At 38.2% G+C, this 25880-nt stretch overlaps 2 protein-coding genes and 1 long non-coding RNA gene across 3 annotated transcripts; 1 reads left to right on the top strand and 2 right to left on the bottom strand.

The window, feature by feature from the left end:
* The first annotated feature begins 10 nt into the window (after positions 1 to 10).
* LOC149106255 (beta-1,3-galactosyltransferase 5-like) lies at positions 11 to 18768 on the top strand. The gene is made up of 2 exons (XM_089297935.1): positions 11 to 177; positions 13000 to 18768. Exon 2 carries the CDS (start codon positions 13049 to 13051, stop codon positions 14216 to 14218), a length of 1170 nt encoding a protein of 389 aa, XP_089154061.1. The 5' UTR covers positions 11 to 177; positions 13000 to 13048; the 3' UTR covers positions 14219 to 18768.
* LOC149106256 (uncharacterized) lies at positions 7051 to 11381 on the bottom strand. Its single transcript, XR_016209749.1, has 2 exons — positions 10761 to 11381; positions 7051 to 7224 (listed from the first exon to the last, which is right to left on the bottom strand). It is a non-coding gene; the product is annotated as an uncharacterized LOC149106256 (long non-coding RNA).
* Positions 18769 to 18914: 146 nt separating the features above from the next.
* On the bottom strand, positions 18915 to 25511 carry LOC110059137 (uncharacterized). Its single transcript, XM_020765820.2, has 3 exons — positions 25214 to 25511; positions 21234 to 21342; positions 18915 to 20668 (listed from the first exon to the last, which is right to left on the bottom strand). Exons 1-3 carry the CDS (start codon positions 25457 to 25459, stop codon positions 20505 to 20507), a joined length of 519 nt encoding a protein of 172 aa, XP_020621479.2. The 5' UTR covers positions 25460 to 25511; the 3' UTR covers positions 18915 to 20504.
* Between the last annotated feature and the right edge of the window lie 369 nt (positions 25512 to 25880).

The raw sequence follows: 25880 nt of genomic DNA, 5'->3' as shown, positions 1-25880 counted from the left end.
CCTAATATATCGGGATATTCCGGACTGAAAGCGACTCTCCTGTACGGCTATTCTTTAAGAACATTGTTTGAGTATTGAAAACCCATTTAAGGGACGTCAAACTCACCAATAACTCTGTTATCCGCCGAAGCTTAGATTGTTTTCGAAGAAATATTACTAAAGGAAACTCCAAGCACGGTAAGTCACTTTTTTAACCACACGAATTTACAATGCTAACACTTACGGTAAGAGACTTTGCGAGACGGCGAGACAAGCGTTTTTCTCTGAGAGCCCGAGACATTTAAGTGTTTTAAGTGCGGGCGCGAGACGTTCAGGCTCTGAAAATTCCAGCCCCAGATTTAGTTGAGAGCTAGAATGAGCTTGTACAGCCTTCTAAAGTGCTTCTTCGACCTGGTTGAAACTGTTGCTTCATTGAAATTCAATATCAAGTGACGAGAACACGTCATTTCGAATATCAATAATAATATTGAATAATATCGAAAACTCGAGACTGCGAGAATGCGAGACGCACAAAACCGCTAAAAAACAAGACAGCGAGACCTGAGAAATTCGACTAAAATTTTGCGAGACCCAGAGATTTTGAAGGACCATTCGCCACCCCTGTAACTGATTACTGTCTTAATTTCTCTGGAGTAGCACCAAGCGAGTGGCAGAGAATAATTCAGCCCAGAAGCCTGTTTGATTCGCGAAATTCAAGCATTAAGACTACCTTGTGCATGCACTGCATGAAATGGCATGTATAAGGAGGTATAATGGACCCGTATATATAATGTGTACTGAAAGGTATACTGATGTATACTGAAGTATACGTGTAAGGTCTGTGTAATTATCAGTATACGTCTGTATCCTTATACTAATGTATACTGTCTTGTGGAGATTACCTTATACCTAGTGTAAGGGAACCTGATATGAGTTGACAAAGTAAATTCAAATCGTTTGTTATTTTGTATCATAACTGAAGGAAACGAAAGCCTCCGCTGCTGAAAATAGTGCTGTTGTGAAAAATCATACCCCGTGATAATGAGTGCTTCGTACAGAAGAACTTACTTAGCGAACTTATCGGCGTGTAAAGAGCGTGTAAAGTAAGCTTTAATTTAGATAAACAGTTATAAACGCCGGTGGTATCAGTATTAACGCATTTTTACCCTTCCTTGCGAATTTCGCACAGGTATCATTGACGAAAGATAGCGATAACACATTTATATGCTTCTTTGCGCATTGTGTCATTACATCAATAACATATTTCAACGCTTCTTTACGCATTGCGTAAAGATATCCATAACGCATCTGTACGATCCTTTGCGCGGTAAGATATCAATAAGGCTTCTTTACGCCTCTTTATGAATCGCGTTAAGGTATCATTAACTCATCTGTACGCTCCTTTACACGTTGCGTAAAGATATCAGTATTCTTTATGGATTGCCTTATAAGGTATTATTATAGTTTGTAACCGGGTATGACGCTAAACAACGCTTCTTTACAGACTTAATCACGCATCTTTCATTTACGCTTCTTTAATTTCTCAACGGTATTTAAGATCACCTGAAGGTATCGATCAATAATCTGAATAATGCTTCTTTTGATCTCATCTCTATGTATCGACGTAAAAGGCGTTCGTAAAAAAAAAAAAAAAACAGACCCAGGAATCGACAGGATGAAGTGCCAGAGCGATTACATGCAGGCTATGATTACTAATGAGACCGGAGACCTAAATATGATATGCTTGATCAGTTTCTGATTCTGGTTGGGTTTGGGTTCACAGCACAATGAGTGTCAGCGGCTTTGCCAAGGGAAGACCAAATGTGTACCCATGCATGACGTACGTGACCCAATTTCTTTGATTTTGCCGGTTTACCGCCACATTTGAAAGGCGTCCAGATTCGTTGAAGACGGTTTACTTTTTTATTTCGTTGTCGGTTAGAACTTACCTTAGTTTTTGAGGCAAGGGATCTTAATTCGGTAATTCAGCAAACGGTGAGAAGTGGAATTTGAAGAAAAATAAGACGAAGGAAACTCCATTTAGCGAACACTATGTGCGGCAATCGATCGAGTCGTCTTCGCTTTCCTTTGGAACTCACCTTGGAACTGAACACGGCATCGTGCCACAAAGAACGTTTCTCAGTCACAGGGAGATGGATAGTCTTCCTCTTTGGTCTATACAATAGAAGAAATCATGACTTCTGAACACTTTAACCATGTCCAGGTAAGCTGTAGCCTTAGTTTCATGTAAGCAAGATAAGCTCTTGATAATCTTGATGTTTTTATCTACTTGCAAGAGCATGCACTCGAAATCATTAAACCTTGCTGAAATTATACACATCCTTAAACCGTTTTTAGTACAGGTGATTACACAGAAATGCGCTCTAAACGTGCTTAACGGAAAGTACATTTTATCCCTAAGGACTTAAATTGCAGTCTACAAAATGCTGTTCTCAGGGCAACTTTTGAAGAGAGTCATTTCAAGCCAAGGAACTTCAAGTACTCGTGGCTACGGAGGCGAAAGAAAAGGCAACTCTTAACCCGCATATTACCCTTGTGTTTCTATGAGACGGATGCCGTCAGAGGACATTTTACGTAAATTTTATTTACGAACTCCATTTGGAAAGTACGTGTTAGAGAAGCACGAGACAACTTCCACTGGGTTGAGTTTAAGATAGAAATCGAGCAGGTTTTAATTTGGAAATGATGAAAGCAAAAAATAGCAGAGAAGAAAACGATAAAAATGTTGCCACTGCCGCTGAGAGTCCCGCAAACAAATTTCATTCTAGCTAAAAACCAGGGTCATTATCCACGAAATATACGAAATCAGCACATATTCCTTCGACACCACATTCAGTATACCCCTTCCTGATTCTCCCAGTATACACACACTATACTGACATGCGGCCTGAACTAGAAGGGACCCTACCACAACTGTAAGATTCCGTATACACACCGTCCACAGACCTTCCAGTGGTCCTTTTTTCCTCAGTATACATCACGTATACTGGCATGTATGCTGACATATAAGGAATCCTGCCACAAGTGTGTAAGATCCTGGTATTTTCCTTGGCCAACCCTGAAATATACTTATCATTATGCGGACCTTATACATTCTGCCTCATCCTTATATTTGTCTTATACGGATAGATACGCTGAATGTCTACGACCTGAGGAAGGGTCCTTGTACGGACCATTTTGTGCAGTGTAATATATTTTGATACACAGAAAACCAACCTGCAGCCAAGTGTCTACAAAGAAAAGGTGAAAGAAAAGGTTACGCTCTATTTTGCACGCAGTTCTTTTCCTGTCCGAACGATTGGTGTCGCGAATTCTTTAAGGGTAAAGATTATTTCTCACCAACAGTAACGCCCACGGATTGAACTGCTCGCGTTAAAATCAGGACAGTAGCGACCATATACGCACGTACCAACCGGTTTATTTACTAGTTGAAAGTGTCTTTAATAAACAAATGGGCTAGATTGACAGTCTATAGAAATGCTACGTCCTCAGTGACCATTTTCAAGACCTCAGTCACAGTTTTTCACCATACGGAGCTCTCCGCCGGCAAATAACATATATTTTTTTTTACTATGGAAAAGCGCCTTTAATAAAGAAAGCAGCTGGCTTTACAGTCCGTAGACTCTCCTATTTAACCTACTGACAATTATCCCCAAGGCTGTCATGCAAGATATAATTTATGTTTGGTAACTGTTATTTTAAAACAGTTTGTGAAAACCATTGTCACCGTCAAGGGTTTAAAAGGTTATGCTCTGTTTTGCACGCTGTTCTTTTCCTTTCCAAGCGATTGCTCTCGTGAACTCCGAGTCCTTAAGGGTTTAAATTATTCCCCTCACAAATGTCGCGTACGGATCACTGTTCGTGTTAGAATCAGGGACGTAGCGACCATACACGCATGTGCCAACCGGCTCCGAAAATCGCGAAAAAAAAATTTCGGTTGGCTTGACAGTCTGTAGACTCTTCTATTTAACTTACTAACAATTATCCCGAACATTGACATGTAAACAATATAAGCTACTAAGGAAAATGTCAAAAAGTATTATGGAGGGGTGGGTCATCAGTTTTTAAGCCTTCGGTAAGGAGTGGGTCATTCAGTTTTCAGCTACTCATGGGGGTGGGTCATCCTATTTTGTAACAAATAATCAAAGTCTTGAACTACTAAACAGTTGGCCACACATACATTAAAATTTTGTACGTATTAACAAATAACTGTTAGCCCTCTTTTGTGTCTTTATATGAAACTTAACCAGGGGCGGGGGAGAACACTCTGCGACGCCTGGCACTTTTTGTGTATCTGAATCATCCAACAAAAAATGACGTCACATCCGGTAAAAAAGAGCGCTGAGCGGCAAAATCAAATTTGAACATGGCATAATCGTTCTCTCAGTAAGTAAAATGGCAATATTTTGCAATCGGCCGGATATTTTTCACGTTTTATTTGGCCATGATAAACAAAATTTTGTCTTCTTCCTCGTCGTATCAGTTTGTTTGAAGGACAGGGTAATTATTTATTCAAAAACACGCTGTTTTGAAGGCGTGTTTTTTACGAAATGTCGCCATTTCTTCCTCGCTGAATTCCACAGGAGTCATCGTTTGTGTGGAAATAATGAATTCTAGGTAAGTTGCACTCAATTCAAATATCCTATTCTCTTAGGTAGGCATCACACTAAGAAAAATGCACAATGACAGGTTTCTAGACATGGGGGAACCTTATTAACAGAAGCGCATTTTTTTAAAATTTACTGTTGCCAAACACTCGAGAGTACTTGAGTGCTGTTAATCGTATCACTGCAAGAACAGACCCACACACATAACGTGCTTTGCAGAACTTTCTTGCCGATCGACACTAACACAAACTCGTGTCTTTGCTCATGACTCAAACTGATGCCATAAAATATGTTACGATTGGTTAAGAACCTTAAACAAGATATGTTTTCCCTAAGCAATCCCTTAATTGATAAACGCTTGGTTACAGGCAGGCCGTGAACCCCTTAAAAAAAAGCAAGGGGATTAGTTTTAACGGCGATTGAGTAATTTGGACATGTCGTGGTTTTTTCTCATTTATAATCAAATTTATTTTTCCGTTTCAACAGTGTTAGACGTCAGCAGTGCTAAGTTCCAATACCCTCCCCCCCCCCCCCCCCACTGAGGTCAAGCATGCACCTTTAATTTCTTCAAACCCTCTCATTTGCCCTGTTTGCAGACCAAGTTCCTCATCTATTAATCCCTGTCATATTGGCAACCCATTTTGAAAGGTTACTAAAAAATTGTGCATTATATTTCAGTGTGCTTTCTCTTTGTAATCTTACATCAAGATATTTCAATCCCTGAGGAAATGAGAGAACACTAGCAATACTGACAATTTTCAGTAATTCATCACTTTCAATATGCCATCTAAACAAATTGTGCGTAAACAGTAGTGAAATTTCATGCCCCTACACCTAGCCATAAAAGGAAGTCTGGGAACAGGCAATAGCAACAGTGACACTGCCAGGGTGGTGAATTTTACAAGCTAATGAGCTCATGTCCAACAATGATGAGTGATGATGAAGCATGGTGCAGTGAAACTGAAGAATCAGACTGTGAGTGACATTGATAGAGTCAGTGTCGTGAGAGTGATGCTGGTGTCTGTGAACTTGGACCAGATCAGCAAAGAAAAGGTTTTGTACTAGAAATTGACGGAGGGCAACAAGTTTGTGCTAAAAAACTGAGGAAGCTGGCTCAGACCAGTCTTAAGGCCAGCATCTACTTACAGTACTTGTCAAGAGTTCCTGACTTGTGTACGTGGTAAGGCTCTCTGTAATGACCTATGTGGGGAGGCTCAGCTCACGGTGAGTACCTTTTTCAGGCTTCAGGTATAAACTTAATGATAGGGATTTCACAAGTTGAGGTGTATGAAAGGGTAGGAAAATCTGTCATTTAGGGATTCCATTCTCATGGTTCTAAAATGTTGTTGAAAAGCTCTCATTTACTCTCCTCAGCCAGAATGAAGAGATTCTATAATATTATTTATTAACTTCTTTCCAAGGGAATAGAAAAGGGATGCAGTATTCTTAAATAGGTTTGTTAAAGGGGTACATTTACCCTTTTGCAATGTAAGGTCGACAAAAGAGGTGCCATTTTTATCAAAATGGTACAAATGTATACAAAAGGGTAAGGGGTAATGGACCTTGAGATAAGGCCTTTCCATTTAAAACTTTGTAGAATACCCCTTCTCACCCCCCCCCCCCCCCCACCCCTCCCAGCTTGTGAAACAAAGATGTTCAAATTATTGTTTTGTGAAAAAAGGCAATTATTAAAAATACAAAACAGTGTCAAGAGATTAAGTGATTGTCAATGCAAGTTTCCATTTGTATTTGGGATTAAAATGGGTATAACATGATCCTCAAGTATACTATGCAGGATCACAGAGAGGCCCAAACTGATAATGAAAACATATGTTTTAACACTTAAAATTCTATTTTTACCTCTTCCCTTGTACCTTGTGATCTTTGTAGGGAAATTCTGAAAAGATCCCCACTCCCCCACCCCCCCCCCAAAAAAAAATTCAAATTTTATATACAAATCTCTTTTTTATCTTGAAAATGGTCTCAGAGACAACAAAACATTTTTATGGCTAGCTAAACTACTTATTAGGAAAATAAAAATGTTCAAGGAAAAAATGATCAGGAAGAAACAACAACAAATTTAAAACCATTTTTTTTTTCAGAAGAGCTACTACTTGTGTATTTTTTTAACTTACATGTAGGTCAACATAATTTGTTTTCACAATTTACCACAAAAGAAAACACCACAGAAAGGAGAACTTTAGTTGTGGCATCTGAGCTACATTTTAAAATGGAAACATTTCCCATAAAAAATTTCCAAATTATATTCTTACCAGTACAACAACATACCAACTATATTTTGCAGAGAAGTATACTTAATTAATAAAACTGATGTAGTGAAATTTTCTATTTAATTTTTGTACACCTGATCTTACAGAGTGCAACCTTTGGTTTAACTGGTTCACTTTACCGTTAAGGAATAATTAAATAAATCACACCAGAGTGGCTTTGTATCTTTATTACAATTCTCATTTTCAGTAGAGAAATCACACTTGTACATTGGTCCACTGATCAATACTCTTACGTGTATGTTAAACATGGGAAAGCAGGTTGCATCATCTAAATCATAGCATTGTATGCCTGTGTGGGGTGTATAATTATGCCAGGAGGTAACCACCTAAGAAAAGACAAACATAAATTATGTCATTGTTTCAATGACTCACCCTAAGTGGGTATTATGCTCATTACCACCTTAATAAACAAGATATATTAAAGTATAATTTTTACCTCCGCTTTAAACTTTTCAAACCTACATTTTGTTTTCACTTTCAGAGAGGTTCTTAAATTCACAAGCACACCACCCACCCCCCTCAGCCCCGATTCCTACTCTCCCATAGCCAGGATCCCATTTCAACCCTCCAATAAATCAGTAATTTTTTGTCTAATTTTGGTCTGACTTAGATTCATCTCCACTCAGCCATGAAAGCAATGGTGGTAGATTTCTGTATATTTGTTGGTCTAGTTCACTATTGTTCTCAGATTCCCACCTCCCTTTTGACAGAATTAAATTCCGTTAAAAAATAAACTACAGTAGTTTAATCAAATTAATGCAGAGGAAAACATTGAACCAGAAAAATTACTATAATTTTGGTATGAACGATACTAAAGTATAACTTACATAATTAACATCACATCTTTTCTATTGTAATTTAAGACAGTGCAACTACTAATAGATTGACCACAAAAACCTAAAAACATGACTTTAGAAACACAGGTAAGTGAGAATATTGCCAGTTTTGCTTTTGCCATCAACCACTCTGCTTTTAAAAAAAAATACATGGAAGATAATGACAAAGCAGTAACAAAACCAGCCAACCAACCTCTGGCAATTCAATAAACACACCAAATTCCCCTCCAAAATTCTCTTCAACACCTTAGAGTACATGTAAATGTCAGCAGCATAAATTCAATTCAATGATTTGGCATGCTACTATCATCAAATTTTTACTCCTTGATTCAGAATTTTTAGGAGTATCAAATAGAATTCCACTACAGATTACAAATGCTGTTTACCTTTGCAAATATCTGCATTAACTCTGGAGATATTTAAGTTTAAAATGTGTAAAATATATGCAAATGAGAGGACTAATGATGTCATACACTAAACCCAATATTACATCAAGTGCAGACCATATATACAGCAGAGATCATTGAAACTTGGTAGCCTTATAGTTCTACAGGCAACACACTAATATGGCTATAAAAATATGTTCCCAATTGGCAACTCAATCTTTTCCAGTCCCCTCTAACCCAATTTCAATAATGCAGTGATTTTCAGCTTGAAAAACATTAATCAAGGCCATGAGTTGGCCAGAAAAGCCTAGAATATCAGGGAAGGTCTGAAATGCAGCCTGCTGCTATGGTGACAAAACTGTTAAGCTCATATTATGTAGCACATCTGCAAATTGCATCATAATAGCACTGTCCCCACTGGAGCCCATGGTTCAGTAGTTTACTTGGACAATAAATTTCATAACTTTCCTGGGGGACTGGATGATCTAAATGGTATGTGGGAGACTCCCAGAATATTTGCAAGAATGTATGACTATCTCTTCACAGGTATTCATAAATAAATAAATAAATAAATAAATAAATAAATAAATAGACACTAACACTACTAACATGATTGAGTTTGGAAAATATATATATTTTTACTTTATGATACTTTGAAAAATTCCCCTCTCCCATCTAACATGCTGATCTTCTTTAATTTGGTACTTGAAATTGATAACAAGGACGCTACACCTTGGCAACTCATTGGCCAGGATATATTGCACAGTCTTCACATCAGATAATGGGTCTGTTCATATTATTTATGTATTTATTAAACAGAGATCTCCCCATCCCATCCCTATGGAAATTCCAATTTTCTTTCAATTTTCTTTAAAAAGACCCTCCCCATCCCTGGAATTTCCAATAATCTCCTTGGGGTGGGTATGGACATTTTCTAGAACCACACACTAAAACAAATAAGCAAACTTTAAGATAGACTGTTAAAGTATAAGTCAGTGGGACATATACACATTGATCAACTTATAAAGACATGACTGATCATTGCAATGTACTATACACAATTTAAGCAAAGGTGAAATTATAGCCTGAAAAAAATTAGGTGTGAACTGGATTCTAACCCATGACCTCTGTGATACCGGTGCGATAACTTAATTAATTAAAGTTCTACGCTACAACATACCAAACTGCTAATTTATTATGAAGTGACACAGCTAAAGGAGAGTTGTCAAGAAATCAACTTTTTTGTGAATTCTAAGATCAATATGAGTCTTCTAAATTTAAGATTATTATACCTAACAAAAGACATACAGTAGGGCACTGCACTGTGTGCTCTCTCTACACACTCTTCCAGGCAGGATAGTAATACATTTACATGTACTTTTTTTTTTGTTTGGAGTATACTGTTACTGCATGGTCATACAAGAGGTACTAGTTGCTGCTGAGTAGTCTTAAAATAAGTGAACTAAGTGTGACAAAATATAATGTATATTAAATCTGAACCACTTCAGTACAATTTAAGACCAAATTTCAATCAGCCACAAAAAAAATTGTTAGCACCTGATATTACATGTACTTTGTGAAGGCTTCTGGAGGGGTTATACTTTTATAAAGTACCTGGCAGCAAGTACTACTTTGATTTACTAAAGCAAGACTGTAGTAACTGCTAAGAAAATGTGTTTGGTACATCCCAGAAAAATTGGGTGGGGGTCAGTGCGGCCCTCTTCACAAAAGTTAAACCCTTAACCTATTTATGACCATAATCTGTGATTTTCCGTACCCCATTTATGACTGTTGCGACTGCTACAGTTGCCCTAAACATAAGTTTTGAAGGACTTTTGTTTATGGTCTTATCAATAATGATGAAAATTGAGGTAGCTTATTCTAAAAAACATAACAAATTAAAGACTAGAGGGCAAAAGCCTTACCCTAGAGTATTTATGACCAAAACAGCTGAATAACCATACCCTTTGGGGCTGCACATAGCTATATATAGCACATAGAGGAGAGTTCCCTCCCCCCCCCCCCCCCCCCTGCCGCTGGGGCAGGAATCAAAATATTATAATTGCCTTGATGACATAATAAAGATAAAATCTCAAAATAATCAAGAGTTACATATATGCATGGGACTTCACTAACAAAATGATGCCTGTTGCTTGCTGTAAATTGTACATAAATTACTCCTACGATGTGCCAGAATTCTGTTAATCTGGTCACCAACAGGTCACAAAAATCTGATACACTTGATAAAGTTGCCTCAGGGGAAGGGTTATCTCGGGTACCCGAGACCATATAAATGGGACCTGTGTTGCCTCAAAGAACACCCCCACGATTTTCAAAGGGAAAGGTCCATAAACAGGACCTTAACTTAGGGCAGCTTCAATGGCAGATTCCCTCTGATGGCTTGGATTTGAACAATTGATTTAATTACTTTTAAAGAGGACTAGAACTTGAAAATGTTGCTCGAATTTCGATCCAGCGAGGCATAAGCTTCCATGCCGTGAATCAAGTTTTTACTGGGCGTTTTAAAAGCACTCACCAAAGAGAAAGAGACTGATGACCCCAAACTACCAATACATATGTACTGTATCTTACTGAAAACAACAATCTTCAACGAGAGATGTAGGAATGTGGGATACTGACCTTCAGCATGCGATCCAGCTTGTCTCTTCTACCAATACACGTGAGCAAAGAGCAACAAAAGCTCTGGTGACAGCGACTTTCGGAGCTAAACGGCTTCTGTTAATTATGTTCCCGTAGTCCACAGTGCAAACTATGGCCAGCAATACTTCATCCAGGTTGTTGTTAACAGTATAGGCTATTGCACTTATTGTTATCACTAAATCACGAACAACAAGAACCAAAAGTCGGAACAACACCAGTTTTGCAAATGTGTAAAATTCGCCAGACGATGACGGAAGGCTCTCCGTTATTTTGCTTCAAAACAATAATAAACTTTTCTCTTTTCCCGAAATTTTTGCTTCAAAAGTCGAAGTAATGTGTCTGCAACATCCTTCCATACTCAATATAAAATGACACGAAACTGATGGTTTACAAATAGAGGGAAATCATGAGTAATTGAAACGCCATTTTCTCGCTTTGTGAAACGAGCCGCGGAGCGCAGTTTAAACCGGATGTGACGTCATTTTTTGTTGGATGATGCCTATACGAAAATTTCAGGAGTCTTCTGCCCCGCCCCTGAACTTAACTTATAATACATGCACGAGAATTTTTTCGTGTTTTACTTCATTGCTGTATTGTACCATGTGGTAAAGGCAACCACAATGAATTTTGTTGAATTTTAGCCAACTTATGTCTACATGCGATTTATCCGCAAGGGTACGGGACTCGTGTTCATGGGTCTGGGACTCACACTCTTGAATTTGCTGGCTGTGTGAGTCCCAGGACTCACTACAGCTTTTTTCTAAATGGATCACTGTTCCACAGGAACAACACTGGAAAAAAATAAATACAACACAAACACCTGTGATAAGCATTGTCTTCCAACGCAGTTTTTTTATAAAAAAAACAGTACTTGACGTTTCATGTGCTAGTCGACATAAAGCCGTTTGTTGGGACTGTAACGAATTTTACGTTGAAAAAACAAAACGAAGACTCCATGACAGTTAAAATCAAATATTCAAGGCCCTCGCTGAAAAAAAGGCCATTCATCAGCCGTTGCTAATCATGTAAAAACCAGTGGTCACGACATTAAATGGGATCATTTTGACATCTTAGCGTTTTAGCATTTTAGCAAAACTGACTTTTATTGCAGCATTAAGGAGATTATTCATTCAAGCACTTAAGCCTTCACTAAATGTCAGAGCCATAATAGTGAGCAGTTGTTGTTTTACGTACTATCTGTTACTTTTCATGACGTCTAGGCAGGTTAACATACTGCTGCACATCATATTTTCAATCTAGGTTCCAGACCTCTAATATTTATGATATAAATAGCTTTCGAAAATTCGTAACAGCCACTTTTGAAAATGTATGTTGACTAGCATACGAAACATCAAGTTATATATTAAAATGCATTGAAATAAATGTTTATCACTGCTGTTTGGGGTATATCTTTAATCAAGCTACGAGGACCTAAAAACAAGAGTTTATACGTTGCGGACACGACTTAAAGTTTCTAGAGTAATGGAAAACAATATTATATTTAGATACGGTTGTACTATTGTTAAGAAATAAACCTAAAACGTCAATAACACCACAAGCTAGTTCATATGCAAAATGTAATTTTGTTGGATTATGCGACAAAAGTGTCATGTTTTATTAGGGGTGGGTCATGAAATTTTCAACCTTCGATTAGGGGCCGGGTGGGTCACTCAGTTTGGTGCCAAATGGAAAGGCTGGGTCATGTGTTTTCTATCCACGTGCCCCAAACCTCCCTAGTGGCTTGAGCCTTTGGCGCCGAAGGCGTTAATGGAGGTTATTATATGGCAAGCTCCGCGAGCGGGAAAGATGAATCAAATCCTGCGCTGTGATTGGCTACCTGAGCGGGCAAGATGGGGGTATCTTGCTCGCTCGGGACTACCCGCCGTGTCCCGCAAGAAAAATTTCCCCGAAAGCCATATAATAAATCCTGTATTGACCAAACTTGTTCGGTCAAGATGGCTGGATATTGGCCTCGTTCTTTTTTTGCGAGTTTATGGACCTCGACTCCGTCTCGGTCCATAAACTCGCAAAAAAAAAGAACTTGGCCAATATCTAGCCATCTTGACCTCACACTTGGTCAATAACCCATTTGCATATTTCTTTTACATTGTTTTCTTTATCCTCCTCAATCAAATACAATATCAATATAAAAAAAAATAAAAATTTTTACGATGTTTTAAATCTTTAATCAAACCAGCACAATTTTGTTCCTTTGTAGAAGGAGCTCGCACTTGGAGTGAAGTCATTTCAATTCACCCACTGGGAACATGCTTCATCGACGACAACACTGTCTGTTGTTTCCTTGGAATTGGTTGTGTTTACTCAGAAGGAGACAACATGGCTCGATAAAGTTCAAGATAATCCAGCTCTCTCTTGTTACGGTAACGGCAGTTGCTTTAATAACGTATTTAAGTGGCTTTCACATGACGTCCTTCTATCATCATGAAACACGCTCACGACTTATTAAAGCTCTTAACCTGGGCACGACTTTCAGGCGTTTTGACGACAAGCCATCTTCAGGCAGTGGCGCTCCCTCTCTATCGAATGTGCTGCCTACTCTAGAATGGGATTCAGGCCGTTTAAAGCCCAAACCCTCCTCCGCGCAGCCTGCAATTCATCCTGAGTTTAAATTGTGGAAAACAACGCTCCAGCACAAAACAACTTTGATAACCAAGACTGTGTGTACACAGCACTACCCTCTCCTTATCCTGGTCTCGTCTACACCAGCAAATTTTGAGAGAAGATATTTGATTCGTCAAACATGGGGTGCCGATAACAACAATGTTCCTCAGTGGAAGACATACTTTCTCCTTGGTCAGACAAGGAATCAAACACATTCAGATTTACTCAAAAAAGAAGATAGCGTCTATGGCGACATGATTCGTGCGGATTATTATGAACATTACTGGAACCAGAGTTTGAAGATACAGATGGCCTTCGAATGGGCAGCCAGATATTGTGGGTTTTCTTACCTTCTCAAAGCAGACGACGATGTGTTCGTCAACCCTAAACGTTTAATAGATGTCTTACAGTTAAAAACAACACCTAAGAAAGGCCTTTATATGGGTAAACTTCATCACAATCCGTTTGTACTACGACGTGGAAAATGGCGTGTCAGTTATGAAGAGTACAATGGTACACACTATCCAGATTTCTGTAGTGGTGCTGGCTTTGTTATGTCATATGATGTTGTCGAGAGTCTGGTTCCTTTATTTGATGTGATTAAGCCGTATAGACTGGACGATGTGTATGTTGGAATGCTTGCAGATAAACGCGGTGTAAAAGCAGTGGATCACACAGGGTTTGTTATGCCAGTTTTTGAGACTCTTTATGATAAGTGTAATTTTGTTCCAAACACTCTTGTGCAGCATCGAGCTACTGGAGAATGTTTAATTCGACTGTTTATGAATCACAAGAACCTTACGTTATCTTCATGAGCAACATTTTTCGTGTTTCTATCGAGTTTTGGTAGACTTCTACTAGAATACGTCGTAAATAATGCGAATACTTCAATCTGATTGGCTAAGCTATAGTAAACTATTGGCCATTAGTAGAATTTTACTAGTATACCAATGCAAATGCTGCAATCTGATTAGCTAAGGTACTCGTACATACTATCAGCTATTATAGTTCACCACTAAATTTTCTCCGATTCTTATTGGTTTAAATTGATCACGTGACGCGATAGTGTTGATCCGCGGAGAGACACTATCAGCCCGCAGTACCCGTCCGAGGACAAAACCCGGATGGATAGTACTCGTCCGTGAAAATATTTCTGTAAACTAATAGTAATCAGAGATTATGAAAGTGCGTTCGACGCCCTCACTTTAATATAAATACCTTAAATGAACGATTTCACTAGCTGACTTTCAACCTTTGTCTATTGCTAAAATCAACATTTTTCAGCAGCAACCGAGGTTTTACCGGTGAGATGTGCATAGTGTCAAAGTCCATGCTAGTGAAGAGGTCACGATTTGTTGATACGTTGCGTGACGCCGCCAGTTTCTGTAGACTCACAAGTTTCATAAAATATTTAATTGCGTACATTATTCTAAGCCGGAAACACAAATTTAAGCTAGCATTTGAAATGGCGCGCTCTTTTATCGTAAACAAAGTTCGTGCGACTAACTGGAGTATTTCCCCTGATGAATAAAGTAGACTTTTGGATCTTGCCTTCAGAGTACTTCCACCGATTCCAAACAATAAAATTTCGACCGGATAAAGACTGAGCTGTATGTCGCGACTGGAAGTAATCAACAAATGCAGTCAAAATGTAGCCGTTCTCACGGTTAACATCCCAAAGCCAAGTCGTGTTAATAGACAAGGACACTTACCTCAGATTTCGATAAATGCTACCGTTGAAGCGTTTAAATTCGCCAAAATCTAACGCTGAGAGCACATAATAGCTAAGCTTACGGCGACTGAATGGAAAGAAGTCAAAGAAAGATCCAACGGAAAGACAAGCTCACATGGCCTGCTTACATGTTCACATGTCCGCCTTATGTCTTATCACATGTCTTAACATTAAACGGTACCAGTTTACTGGCCGTGACATGCCCCTGCAAAAAAATCAACCTGGGTGGCCATTTTGGTGTCCTTACAGGAATGTGGATCTTTCTGCATATAACCGTGCACAGGGCAACCAACTCTAGAAAGCCACAGGTCAAAATTAGGTTTGCGTTCTTCGAACGCAACAAGCGGGCTTATAAAAAATAAGCAATTGAATTTGTGTTAAGAGGGTTTTTGTTTGTTTTCTTTTTCAAATTTTAAGTAAGAATTCTACTAAATTCTACTAAATTCTACTATGATCATTCTTCACTTTCAAAACAAAACACTATCACCTCATAGAAATCTCGAGCTCATAATCTAATTGTTAATTACTGAATACTGGATCATTGGATAATGCAATTTAAGAGTTTTCATTGGCTTAGCCATCTTGGTACATGACCCATTATACCATGCTCTACAAATATAATAAGCATACGCATAATTTTTGGGGGCGTTGTTATTTTAGTTTAGTTTCCTATATTTTGGGGGCGTTTTTAATGAGACAGTTATTCCACTCGCGCTTGTTGGATACGATATGAGATGATTATAGCCAATTAGGCACTATGCGTCTCGTTGACTATCTCATATCCAACGCACGCTAGTAAAATAATTGCTAATTGGTGTTCAGTGGATTGGGATCGTCCATACTGATTGGCAACGTTTTCTCTTTTCTCCGATGTTTGGAGGATGATTTAGAAATATTACAGGATAAATCAATTTCCAAGAACGCCAGAGAAAGGAAATTACTTTGACCGATATTCGACTTTGAAACCTCGAATTTTTCAAAGAAACTCATGAGCGCGTGAAAGCGGCTGTAAATGCAAAGGAATAATAAGGGTCTGTTTTACAAGGAGGGACGGTTACCCTAGCAAGCGGGTTAACCCTAGCTGGAGGGCAAAAGATAGCCCGGGTTTACAAGGAAAATTTTACAGGTAGGGTAACCTTACAACCCGGGACAACTTAATGCGCGGCTACACTCAAAGGGTCTGGAAACAATTAGAAAGTTAACCCGGGTAGGCAGGTAAACCCGACCTGGCGTGTTTACAAGGGAAAAAATAACCCGCCTGTAAGGGTAACCCTAGCACGCAGATAGGGTAACCCGCCCACTTGGGTAACCCTAGCTGCCTTGTAAACACGATGAAGAAAAAAAGAGGAAATGTGTGAGTGTTAGGGAAACCCGCTTGCTAGGGTAACCCGCCTTCTAGGGTAACCCTCTCTCCTTGTAAACAGGCCCTAAGAAAAGAAAAGGCTGTTGTTGTTAAACGTGAGTTATGCTAGAGTCTAATGTCAAGCACTACTTAATATGCAGAGAAACAACTCGAAACCTCGTTGAAACAGTTTAATGCTCTTTCAATAACAAATTGAAACTTCTATTTTTGTGTTTAACGCGCACTAACATCTATGTTGAAAAATGGTTCCGTGTTAAACCATTCTGAGTGTAAAACTTCCGCGGTCCCACGGGATATCCCGATGAAATGAATCGTCACGAGTGCTATTTGGTAATGTCATTGTATCAAATCGGGAACACGGGCGCAATGGCGACCTATAGGTAACGCTGGTTCACGCCGTTCGTGTGCATGGGAAGCAGAGTTCGTTTAACTTGTTGTTTTAACTCATTCCCTATCAATCGACCGATTCTGGTTACGTTGGAGTAAAAGTGGCCATATACTTATAGCCATCGTCATCGCTATAGGCGAAACGAACTAAAAAGGAAACGACCATCAAATCTTTGTCACCTTTTAGAACCATGATACGCATAAAGGATATGTCAGCTGTGTTCGAGGGATGCGGGGGAGATTGTAAATTATGTTTAACTTAGATGTCACTGTGTAAGAAATATATTTATAATTTAGATAATTCTGTACTTTAGGTAGTTGTTTTTTTTTTTTTTAAAATGCTGTAAGATTTGAATCTTAAGTTTTTGAAAGGATATGTCAGCTGCGTTAGAGGGATGTGGGAGAAGTTGTAAACTATGTTCAACTTAGTTGTCAGTGTATAGGAAAATATATTCATAATTTTGTATTTTAGGTAGTTTTTAAAAAAATGCTGTAAGTTTTAATTTTTTTAAAGGATATGTAAGCTGTTTTAGAGGGATGTGGGAGAGATTGTAAATAATGTTGAACTTAGTTCTCACTGTATAAGAAATACATTTATAATTTAAATAATTCTTTGTTTTAGGTAGTTTTTTTTTCAAGAAAAATGTTGTAAGTTATGAGCCTTAAAGATTTTTGGTTTCACTCTTTGAAAAGGTTTTCAATAGTATTGTATTTTATCTGTGTCTCCAATTAGTACTGCAATGGCACTAGAACGACCAGTCACTTTAATAACGGATATGTACGTACATGTATGTATATTGCTACAGCTTGCTGGGCGTATCGTTGCATGTTGTGTTGTCAGTGCCCTTTTTTTATTTTTTTATTTTTTCGCTTTTCCGAATAATTTGCTCAGCTTTTCGTCGCGAGTTGGTTTCCAATTTTTGAGGTAAGCTTAATTAAGTTATTTACCATTTCTCAGTCGCTCTGTCGTTCTCATCCTGCCTTCGAAAGTTAACTGCACAGCGCTCGAGAATTTAAGCTTACGTACCGACAAATGCCTTGTTTACTTTCCCCCATTGGCCAATCAAATTATTTGAATAGTTCTAACAAAGGTGGTGATTGGCTTATCTTAGCTTGGGTTATCAGAGAACAGACCCCCGCTGACGTCACTTTTCCTCGTTTGGAAAATCAACTGAGTTTGGTGGGAAATATTAGCTGAATGTGCGGCAGAATTAATAGATTCTTTATCATGAAACAAATAAAGAAGCCTTGACTGTGCTCTGTTCTGTTGTAAAGCACTTCGGAAGCGGAAGAGCACCCACGTAGTAGGGGAGAACACTCGACTACGTTTCGTGTTTCGCCCAACACTTCTTTCGTGCTCTACCGCTTCCTACATACGTCCTTTACAACAGAACAGAGCACAGTCGAGGCTTCGTAATTAGATGTTTTGATGTGTTAAGTACTGCTCTGTACAGTTATGAGTTGTTCTGTCTTTTGATGAGCAAGTCAATACGTACACAAACGAGTAAAATTATACTTTGGTACTGCACATCAAATCATCTAATAAGAGTAATAATCAATAATAATTTATCAGCGAAAGAGGGAGAGTGCGACAGTTTTGAATGACTCGCGCAGACCTAACAAGTAGGATTTCTGCTGTACAAAAAACTAATTATACAATTTTGCTGTATATTTGAACCTTTTCATGTGTTTTTTGGACTACATTTATTGTGGTTGGATAATTAAGTGAGTTGTTAAGAGATCTAGTTAATCAAAGCAGCACTAATGCAAATTCACAGTGGTGACATTTGCCTACAGATGCAAAAGCAGATGACATACCAACAGTTTTACCTGCACCTATAAAGAACTAATGTACAATAAAGTGGTGGACAGTTGCTATGGAAGCATGCTCTTACACTTTGAGTTAAAGATGGCACTCATCTGCACCATGCTATATGAGCACAAGAACTTAGTAAGCCAAAGTCAGGCACACAGTGAGCAATGAGAAATGAGAAATGCAATGAGAAATGCAATGAGAAATGCAGGAAAACTCTGTACTCAATTAGATATTTATTTTTTGTCATACAAGCATTTTAATTTGAATCAGCATCTTATCAACACATGTATGTTTTTATGTTACGAAGTGAGCTAATTCACAGACCTCTTTGTGCATCTACTGTATGCTACAACCACTTGAAGATTGTGACTGAGTCATCAGAAACAAACATGAACTGATGCACTCTTCTGTCCAGCAATACTATACAAACCACTGCCCATTGATCAACATACAACCTTACAATGTTCAAGCTATCATAAAAAGTATACAAAATCTAGTGTATCAGCATTATTGCTTTCTTTTCACTGCACTTACAGTAACATTTCAATGAAATAACCTAGTAAATTCTCCATGCCAATTGATTGTTATTCAGCATGTCTACATTTCCTTTACAGTCATGGCAAAAACTTTATATCAGAACTTCAGTGTAATTCAAGACTACTGAGGTGTCTATTTGGGGCTAAATGGTGATTTCTCAGTAACAGAATTTTTATGTAACAGGCTTAGTAATTTCTCAAAACCATCTTGACACTTCATGTAATGTACAAGTTAAACTGACATCGGCACACAAAGTCTTCCTCCATCAATAAAATTTCCTGCTTAAATTGATAAGAACTCATCTACATGTATGTTCACTTGACATCAGCAATCTAAAATATCTATGCAGGTCATTGATTTTTATACCTTTATTTTTATATCTTTACTCCTAAACACTCCTACTCCTAAACACTGACAATTAGAATCAAGGCTACTGCCTGACGGGCGTCTGGTCACCAGTCGCGACTAAGTTATGCTGAATGTGGCCAACTTTTAAGGTCTAAGAAGTAACTCCTTGAAACTACCTTACATTTACAATAGTCAACCAATTGATCCAGGTTCGAGAATCATTGCATCATAACAATCTAATCACTCCTTCGGATCATAAGGCAGGGTTGCTGAGCACTGCCCTGGAGCATACATGTACATGTATCTACATGTACATGTAGGGGGTTTGGGGGGATTCAGCCAAACCCCCTAAATTAAAAAACAAATGATATAATAACACGCTTACTTGGCCACAGAATGCCAGAAATCCCACTGCATTTCTGAAGACCTCAATTTTAATACATTTCCAGGGCAGGATGCCCCCAGACCCCCTAAAGGGGGGTATCTCAAACCCCTGTATCTGCCTAAGATGCCTTAGCCTGTTCTAGAGATTTGGTTAGTCAGCAACAGTACAAAGAATGGAGAGTGAAGAAAGGCATCAGGCTTAACCCCACACAATTTCTTCAGTTACACGTATACCTTTCTTTGCACTGCTCTCCAATTAACCAAACCCTGGATGCTGTTTACTAATTTGCTTTGGAGAATTCAGTGCATTAAAACAGAGGATTTCCAGTCGTTCAACATCCCCAAGCGGTAAACAACCTGAGCACTGCTTTAACATGGTAAAAATAACTTATTTACTACAAGACACTGTAAAGGCAATAATTAATGACTTCAAGTCACTTTCCTCCAGATCTTCATTGTATAAATACTACAGTTTGTGGAATAGCACACTATGGTAAAATTTTATAATTCAACTACCAACAAGTACATTTTGGTCTATTTCTTTGTTTCACTGTCTGGTGGTGACTGAGGTCTGTTTGTTATACTTGATACAAGAGATGCTTTCCATTTCTCTTCAGGCACAACCTTGGCCCACTCAGGAATGGCTGACGTGGGAAGTGTAATTCCTGACATGACCTGTCTGATAAGGTCCACTTGTTCTGAATGAAGAAAGAAAAGACAAGTCAACATCTAATACCACATATATTTATCAGCTGAGTGTGAGACAAGAGAAGTTTTGCTTCAGGCTAAATGCAGTTACCATCAGTTTTTTCCATTAGAAATAATAGAAATGAAATGTCAGAAAACAGCAAGGTGCAGGAATGTGCAGTGCAGACAATTATATTGACAAATAATAAGTAAAAATGGCCAGTAAAGAGACATGTCCCAGACAAAAGTAATTTTGTTTTGTTTCATAAATCTGCCTCTTGAAAACACATGAGCAATACATTGTATAAAGAAGTACTGTAATAAGAATCAATGGTGAAATATTACTTCAGATACATGTAGAACACCCTACACTGTACATGTACATGTACATGATTTTTGATCTTGAAGCTCGCAGAGGAAAGTAAAAAAAAAAAAAAGAAAATTAGTAGAACTTTAACATTGTTCCTAGATGCAATTTTTCTCTCAAAAATCTCTAAGGTAGCTGGCACACCCAAGACTACTGGATGGCAGCTTTCGCTGGGTGCTGGCAGTACTTCTAGAGAACCTTACACTTGCCTTGTTTCATTTCTGGCTCAGCCCTTCTGACTGCAGATGATGAACTATTGCTGTCACTATCATCAGTAACTATAACTGCACTTTCAACTTCTGAACCTTCCTCCTCTGTCTGAAAAATGAATGGTAAACCAAATTTGCTTCTGGAAAGTACGTACAGTAGAAATATTTTAACAATATATCTGAAAGTGCAAGTACATCATTATCACTTGATATCTCCAGTAAAGTGTTAGAGAGAGCCAATCCAAAAAGAATTTGAGGAAGTGAATATTTACCAGTTGGGAAGTCCAAAAAGAATCAACTGGGCAGTGCTATCCACTAGTAAACAACCAGACACTGGCCCAAGTTGCTCAAAGTATGGACAAAGTTTAAGCCACCTGTAGAGATTAATATCACTGCTTTCTAGGAGCTAAATTGCAACTAGGCAAGACCTACATGTACATGTAAGAACATTTGTTTAGGATGCTAGAGGCTAATCAGTGTTATCATCCATGAAATATTTTTGCATGCACACAATTGATCTAAATGCGTCACATGATGGAAATATGCCCCAGCTACATGTAAACCTGGGGAATATGCAGGTGATATTTCACAGTTTTAAAGGCTAATAAAGGATAACAAACACAATACATGTAGCCTCCATTTGGCCCGAAAATATGCTCAGAAATTTTGTCCTTGGACATTATCTGTTCCTTAAAGCCTAATGTTTGCTTCTTGGAACAGATAATGTCCGCAGACAAATATACGAGCATATCATCATGCCAAATGAAGGCTATTGTTTAATTATATGTACCAATACACCAGAAACACTATGATATCCAATTTGTATACATGCAGTTATTATGTGATGGATAATACCATCCATCCTTTAAACAACCAGGAGTCAGATAAAACAATGCCCAGTGGATAAGTGATTCAACAAAACCAACCGTGTTATAATGAATACATATTGTATGTACATGTTACATAGCATAAAACAACTCTTTGAATAACCCTCAACCAGATAAATTCAAAGAGCTGTCCACTGGATAAGATTCAACAATTTAAATCAACTACACATGAATGTACAATATTGACTGAATAACGATTGTGGATTTGACTGGTGCATAGCATTTATCAGTACTCTGAACAATGGAGGGCAGGGTCTTGGACAGTAAAGGTTTTAAAAGGACTTAGTGGTCTGTGTCCGATCAACAGGCCTTCTGATAGGGTGCGAGAAAAATTGCAAATTATGCGAAATTTGCAGGGCAGATTATGCGATTAGAAAGGCCAATTGTGCGATAAATAATGTAAATTATGCGGTTTTTTTCTGAGCAATTTTGAGCTTGTTTTATAAGGTTCCAGGATAAGAAAAACACTTTTTTGCGGCCCTAAAGACATTTTGAACACAAAGGAACAGTAATTATGCATCTTGATCGACATTAGTTGGGATAAATAAAAAAAATGAGGTCTTCTGCACTATCAGTGCACCACGTTAAAAGTTGAAAGGACACAGCTAACATGCCAAATGAATGATCAATAATTATTGACATTCTTGCATGCTATGATTAGCTTCTTACGCTTTGTTTTTATGTGCAGTATTATATTTCTGAATACAACAAACCAACGTTTTTAAATTTATTTTGCAAGGATCATCAATAAAACCACCATTGAATTTTCAGTTTTTTAACACTTCATCCTGCTTGACAATAATATTATTCAATCCATAATTAAGCAGGCAGATCATAAACTTATATAAAACCCCACAGTACATGTAGGTTAATTTATAACATATGCCAGTTTGTCAAACTCACATCTGATCTCATAATAGTATTGTATAACAAAACTAACTTGAACATAATAAAACAGTCTTTCTCCCTGTAGACAGTAGTTGATAATCAAAGGGGAGTCACGACTGAAATTTTTTGGTCAAATCCAGGGGAAATTGGAGTAAACCGACTCAAGTTAGCGGGGTTCTACTTTACAAGTTGACTGCGAACAAAATTTTCTTCAACATGTTTCAAAAATCTCACTGGTTAAAGTTTGCAAGGTGACGAAAACATACTATGACCAAATGTTTACACAGATGAATGTAGCCAGTAAAACAAGCCATTTGGTTAAAAATGTCGAACCATTTCCAGTTTAACAATTAACAAACCATATTTCCAATCAAACATATAAACTCCATCGAGTGCGATCGTGCATATATCAGCCATTCAGATTGGCTAATCTGAACAAAGGGCGTGTTTGTGTTTCATCAATAGGCGACTCTTTAAGAATAAGACTCGTACCAGGCCCCCAACATGCAAAATAACGCCTTGCAGCTTTGAATGTTTACAAAATCGAAGGTGACAAAGGTTTTTAGGCTTTTTCCAAGATAATCATCTTTAAAATGACGTATTTATGCAGGAATTCCGAAGAAACTTGTTGATTTATGTTTTATTTTATGAATTTTGTGCGTTCTTTTGTGAATTATGCGATTTTTTGTGAATTGTATGATCGGATGCGATTTAAGGTCGATTGTGCGAAATCGCACCATCGCGTAATATCAGAAGGCCTGGATCAAGTGGACCCTAGTACCACAGGAACTTAGCCCAGTTTCCATTGCATGATGTAACTACACGTGTAAGAGTATTTCTACTCCACCTGGATGAGATGCTTCAGCATATTCACATTTACCGATTTTTACACCCGGGTGGACAGAGGTACTGTGAGAGTAAAGTGTCTTGCCCAAGAACACAACACAATGATCTTGACCAGGACTCGAACCCTGACCATTTGATCCAGAGTCCAGTGTACTAGACATTACGTCACTGTGCCTCCTGACTCAGCACAGTAGCAAAGGAAAGTTACATGTATACCCTACAACATCTACATGTAGCCAGTAGGACAACCATACAATGTACATGTAATTAAGTATTAAGGTCTTTAAAACGGTCAATTACTAAAGAACAATGATCCTTACAGACTTCACATATGGAGGTTTGATATTATCCAGGATACAGTATTCCAATGTTACTGATCAAACTGTCCAGTAATCGAAATTTAATTGAACCAAAAAATTTGTCTGAGAGAGTTTGATTGCATTCAATTTCTGAACTAATCAAACCCTATCAAATTCAGTTGAACACAATCAGATAGTTTTAACAGTCTGTCTTAGAAGCAGCTACAAATTAATAATTAGCCAGTATATTTTTATTGTAATAACCTTTGGGCATGGAAAATACATAGATTTTACTACATGTACTGTATCATACCCCCATTTCTAGTTGAAATATGCAATCTGACCAACCTTAAATTCGAACTCCACTGTTGTTTTGCAATCACCATGCCACATACATTAAGGATGTAGCCTCAAATCGAATGCGATCAAACCTTAAACAAACCCAAGTCAAACTCAATCGAAACTAATTGAACACAATTGAGCATTTGATTGGGATCGATTGCTCAAAATTTTTGTGAGAGATTGACTGTTCAAACCCAATGGAGTGATTGGGGGTTCAACTGAGTTCGATTAGTAACATCGGGATGTTACTAATCGATGTTACTCTGATACCACTCACACATCACTGATAAATTTGCGATTCTAGAGACTATGGGGGAACTGAGCACTAGCTTTTGTAAGACGAATGACATACGCAAGCACAGAATAAACAGGATTCTCCATACCAACTTATTCTTGTCAAATAAATGCATGGCTCAGAGGCAGAGTCTGCCATATTGTTTACGATGTTATCAAAGAAGCCTGGGTCAAAGTGAGTTTTATGCTTGTACTTCAGCTTATGTGACAGGGAAAACCAGCCTTCTGGAGACAAGTTACTCCCTGAAAGGATGACTTCCTTTCATTGGAAATTTTCTGCTACTACTGAAATAACATTGGTGTTTTGAAGAGGCCCTTCCTTGATGTCAACAAACATGTATTGTAAGCTTAAAATAGTAGCATACAGCTGTAGCTTGCAAGGCTGACATGTTTTGATCTACGAAAGATAAACTACAGTACTTACATTAGATAACCATTGATCTGGAGTTTGTTGCCCTTCGTTGTCGTCTTGAGCTAACTGTACGTATCCCTGGTTCAAGTCATGCTCGTCCTCCGCCATGTTGTCTTCATCGTCACTACTGGAGGTTTCCAAGACGACTGGCGCCACTGGTTCGCCCTCTTCCGAATCAGAAGTTTCTTCTCCTCGAGGAATATCCTTGGGAGAAATCTGTGGAGCCATCACGGAATTTCCTTCCAATAAATGGGACATCTGACACGCTTAGTTTCATTGACTCACATCATATCTTTCTCTTCGGCAAGCTTAAACTGACCGAGAGAACATGGGTACGAACATAGATTTCTGAAAGGTAGATACGTAATGCGTGCAAAAGCCACTTCTAGCCTTCACCTAGCTTAGTGCTTAGCGAGACGTGAAATGAAGCGAATATTGGAAGCTTCGGAGCAGCATAGTACGTTGTTGAAATTAAATCGCAAATCAAAACTGCAGCTTTATTTAGGCTTCGCAAAAAATTTTTTATCAGATCCCACGGAGGGGCAAAGGGGACGAAATAGAAAAGGGTAGAATAAAGAGGAAGATATAACATTGCCTCAGGAAACATTTTGGAGAAAAAAAAAAAAAGAAAAAAAAACGGTGGCCGGAATTATACATTTAACTCTGAAATACAGGGCTT

This window comes from Orbicella faveolata, unplaced genomic scaffold (assembly GCF_042242905.1).
Source record: "Orbicella faveolata isolate gen_17 unplaced genomic scaffold, um_ofav_v1 contig_3, whole genome shotgun sequence".
In the NCBI taxonomy this organism is placed as follows: Eukaryota; Metazoa; Cnidaria; class Anthozoa; order Scleractinia; family Merulinidae; genus Orbicella; species Orbicella faveolata.
The sequence above is the reverse complement of the archived record's forward strand: the minus strand, read 5'-3'. Positions and strand labels throughout refer to the sequence as shown.

Excerpts from the sequence above, each read along its gene's own strand:
- LOC149106255 (XM_089297935.1), top strand. The coding sequence starts at position 13,049 with ATGCTTCATCGACGACAACACTGTCTGTTGTTTCCTTGGAATTGGTTG.
- LOC110059137 (XM_020765820.2), bottom strand. The coding sequence starts at position 25,459 with ATGTCCCATTTATTGGAAGGAAATTCCGTGATGGCTCCACAGATTTCT. Across the intron at positions 21,343-25,213 it reads CAGATCAATGGTTATCTAAT|ACAGAGGAGGAAGGTTCAGA; the intron begins GTAAGTACTGTA and ends TTCATTTTTCAG. Across the intron at positions 20,669-21,233 it reads TGAGCCAGAAATGAAACAAG|AACAAGTGGACCTTATCAGA; the intron begins GCAAGTGTAAGG and ends TTCTTCATTCAG.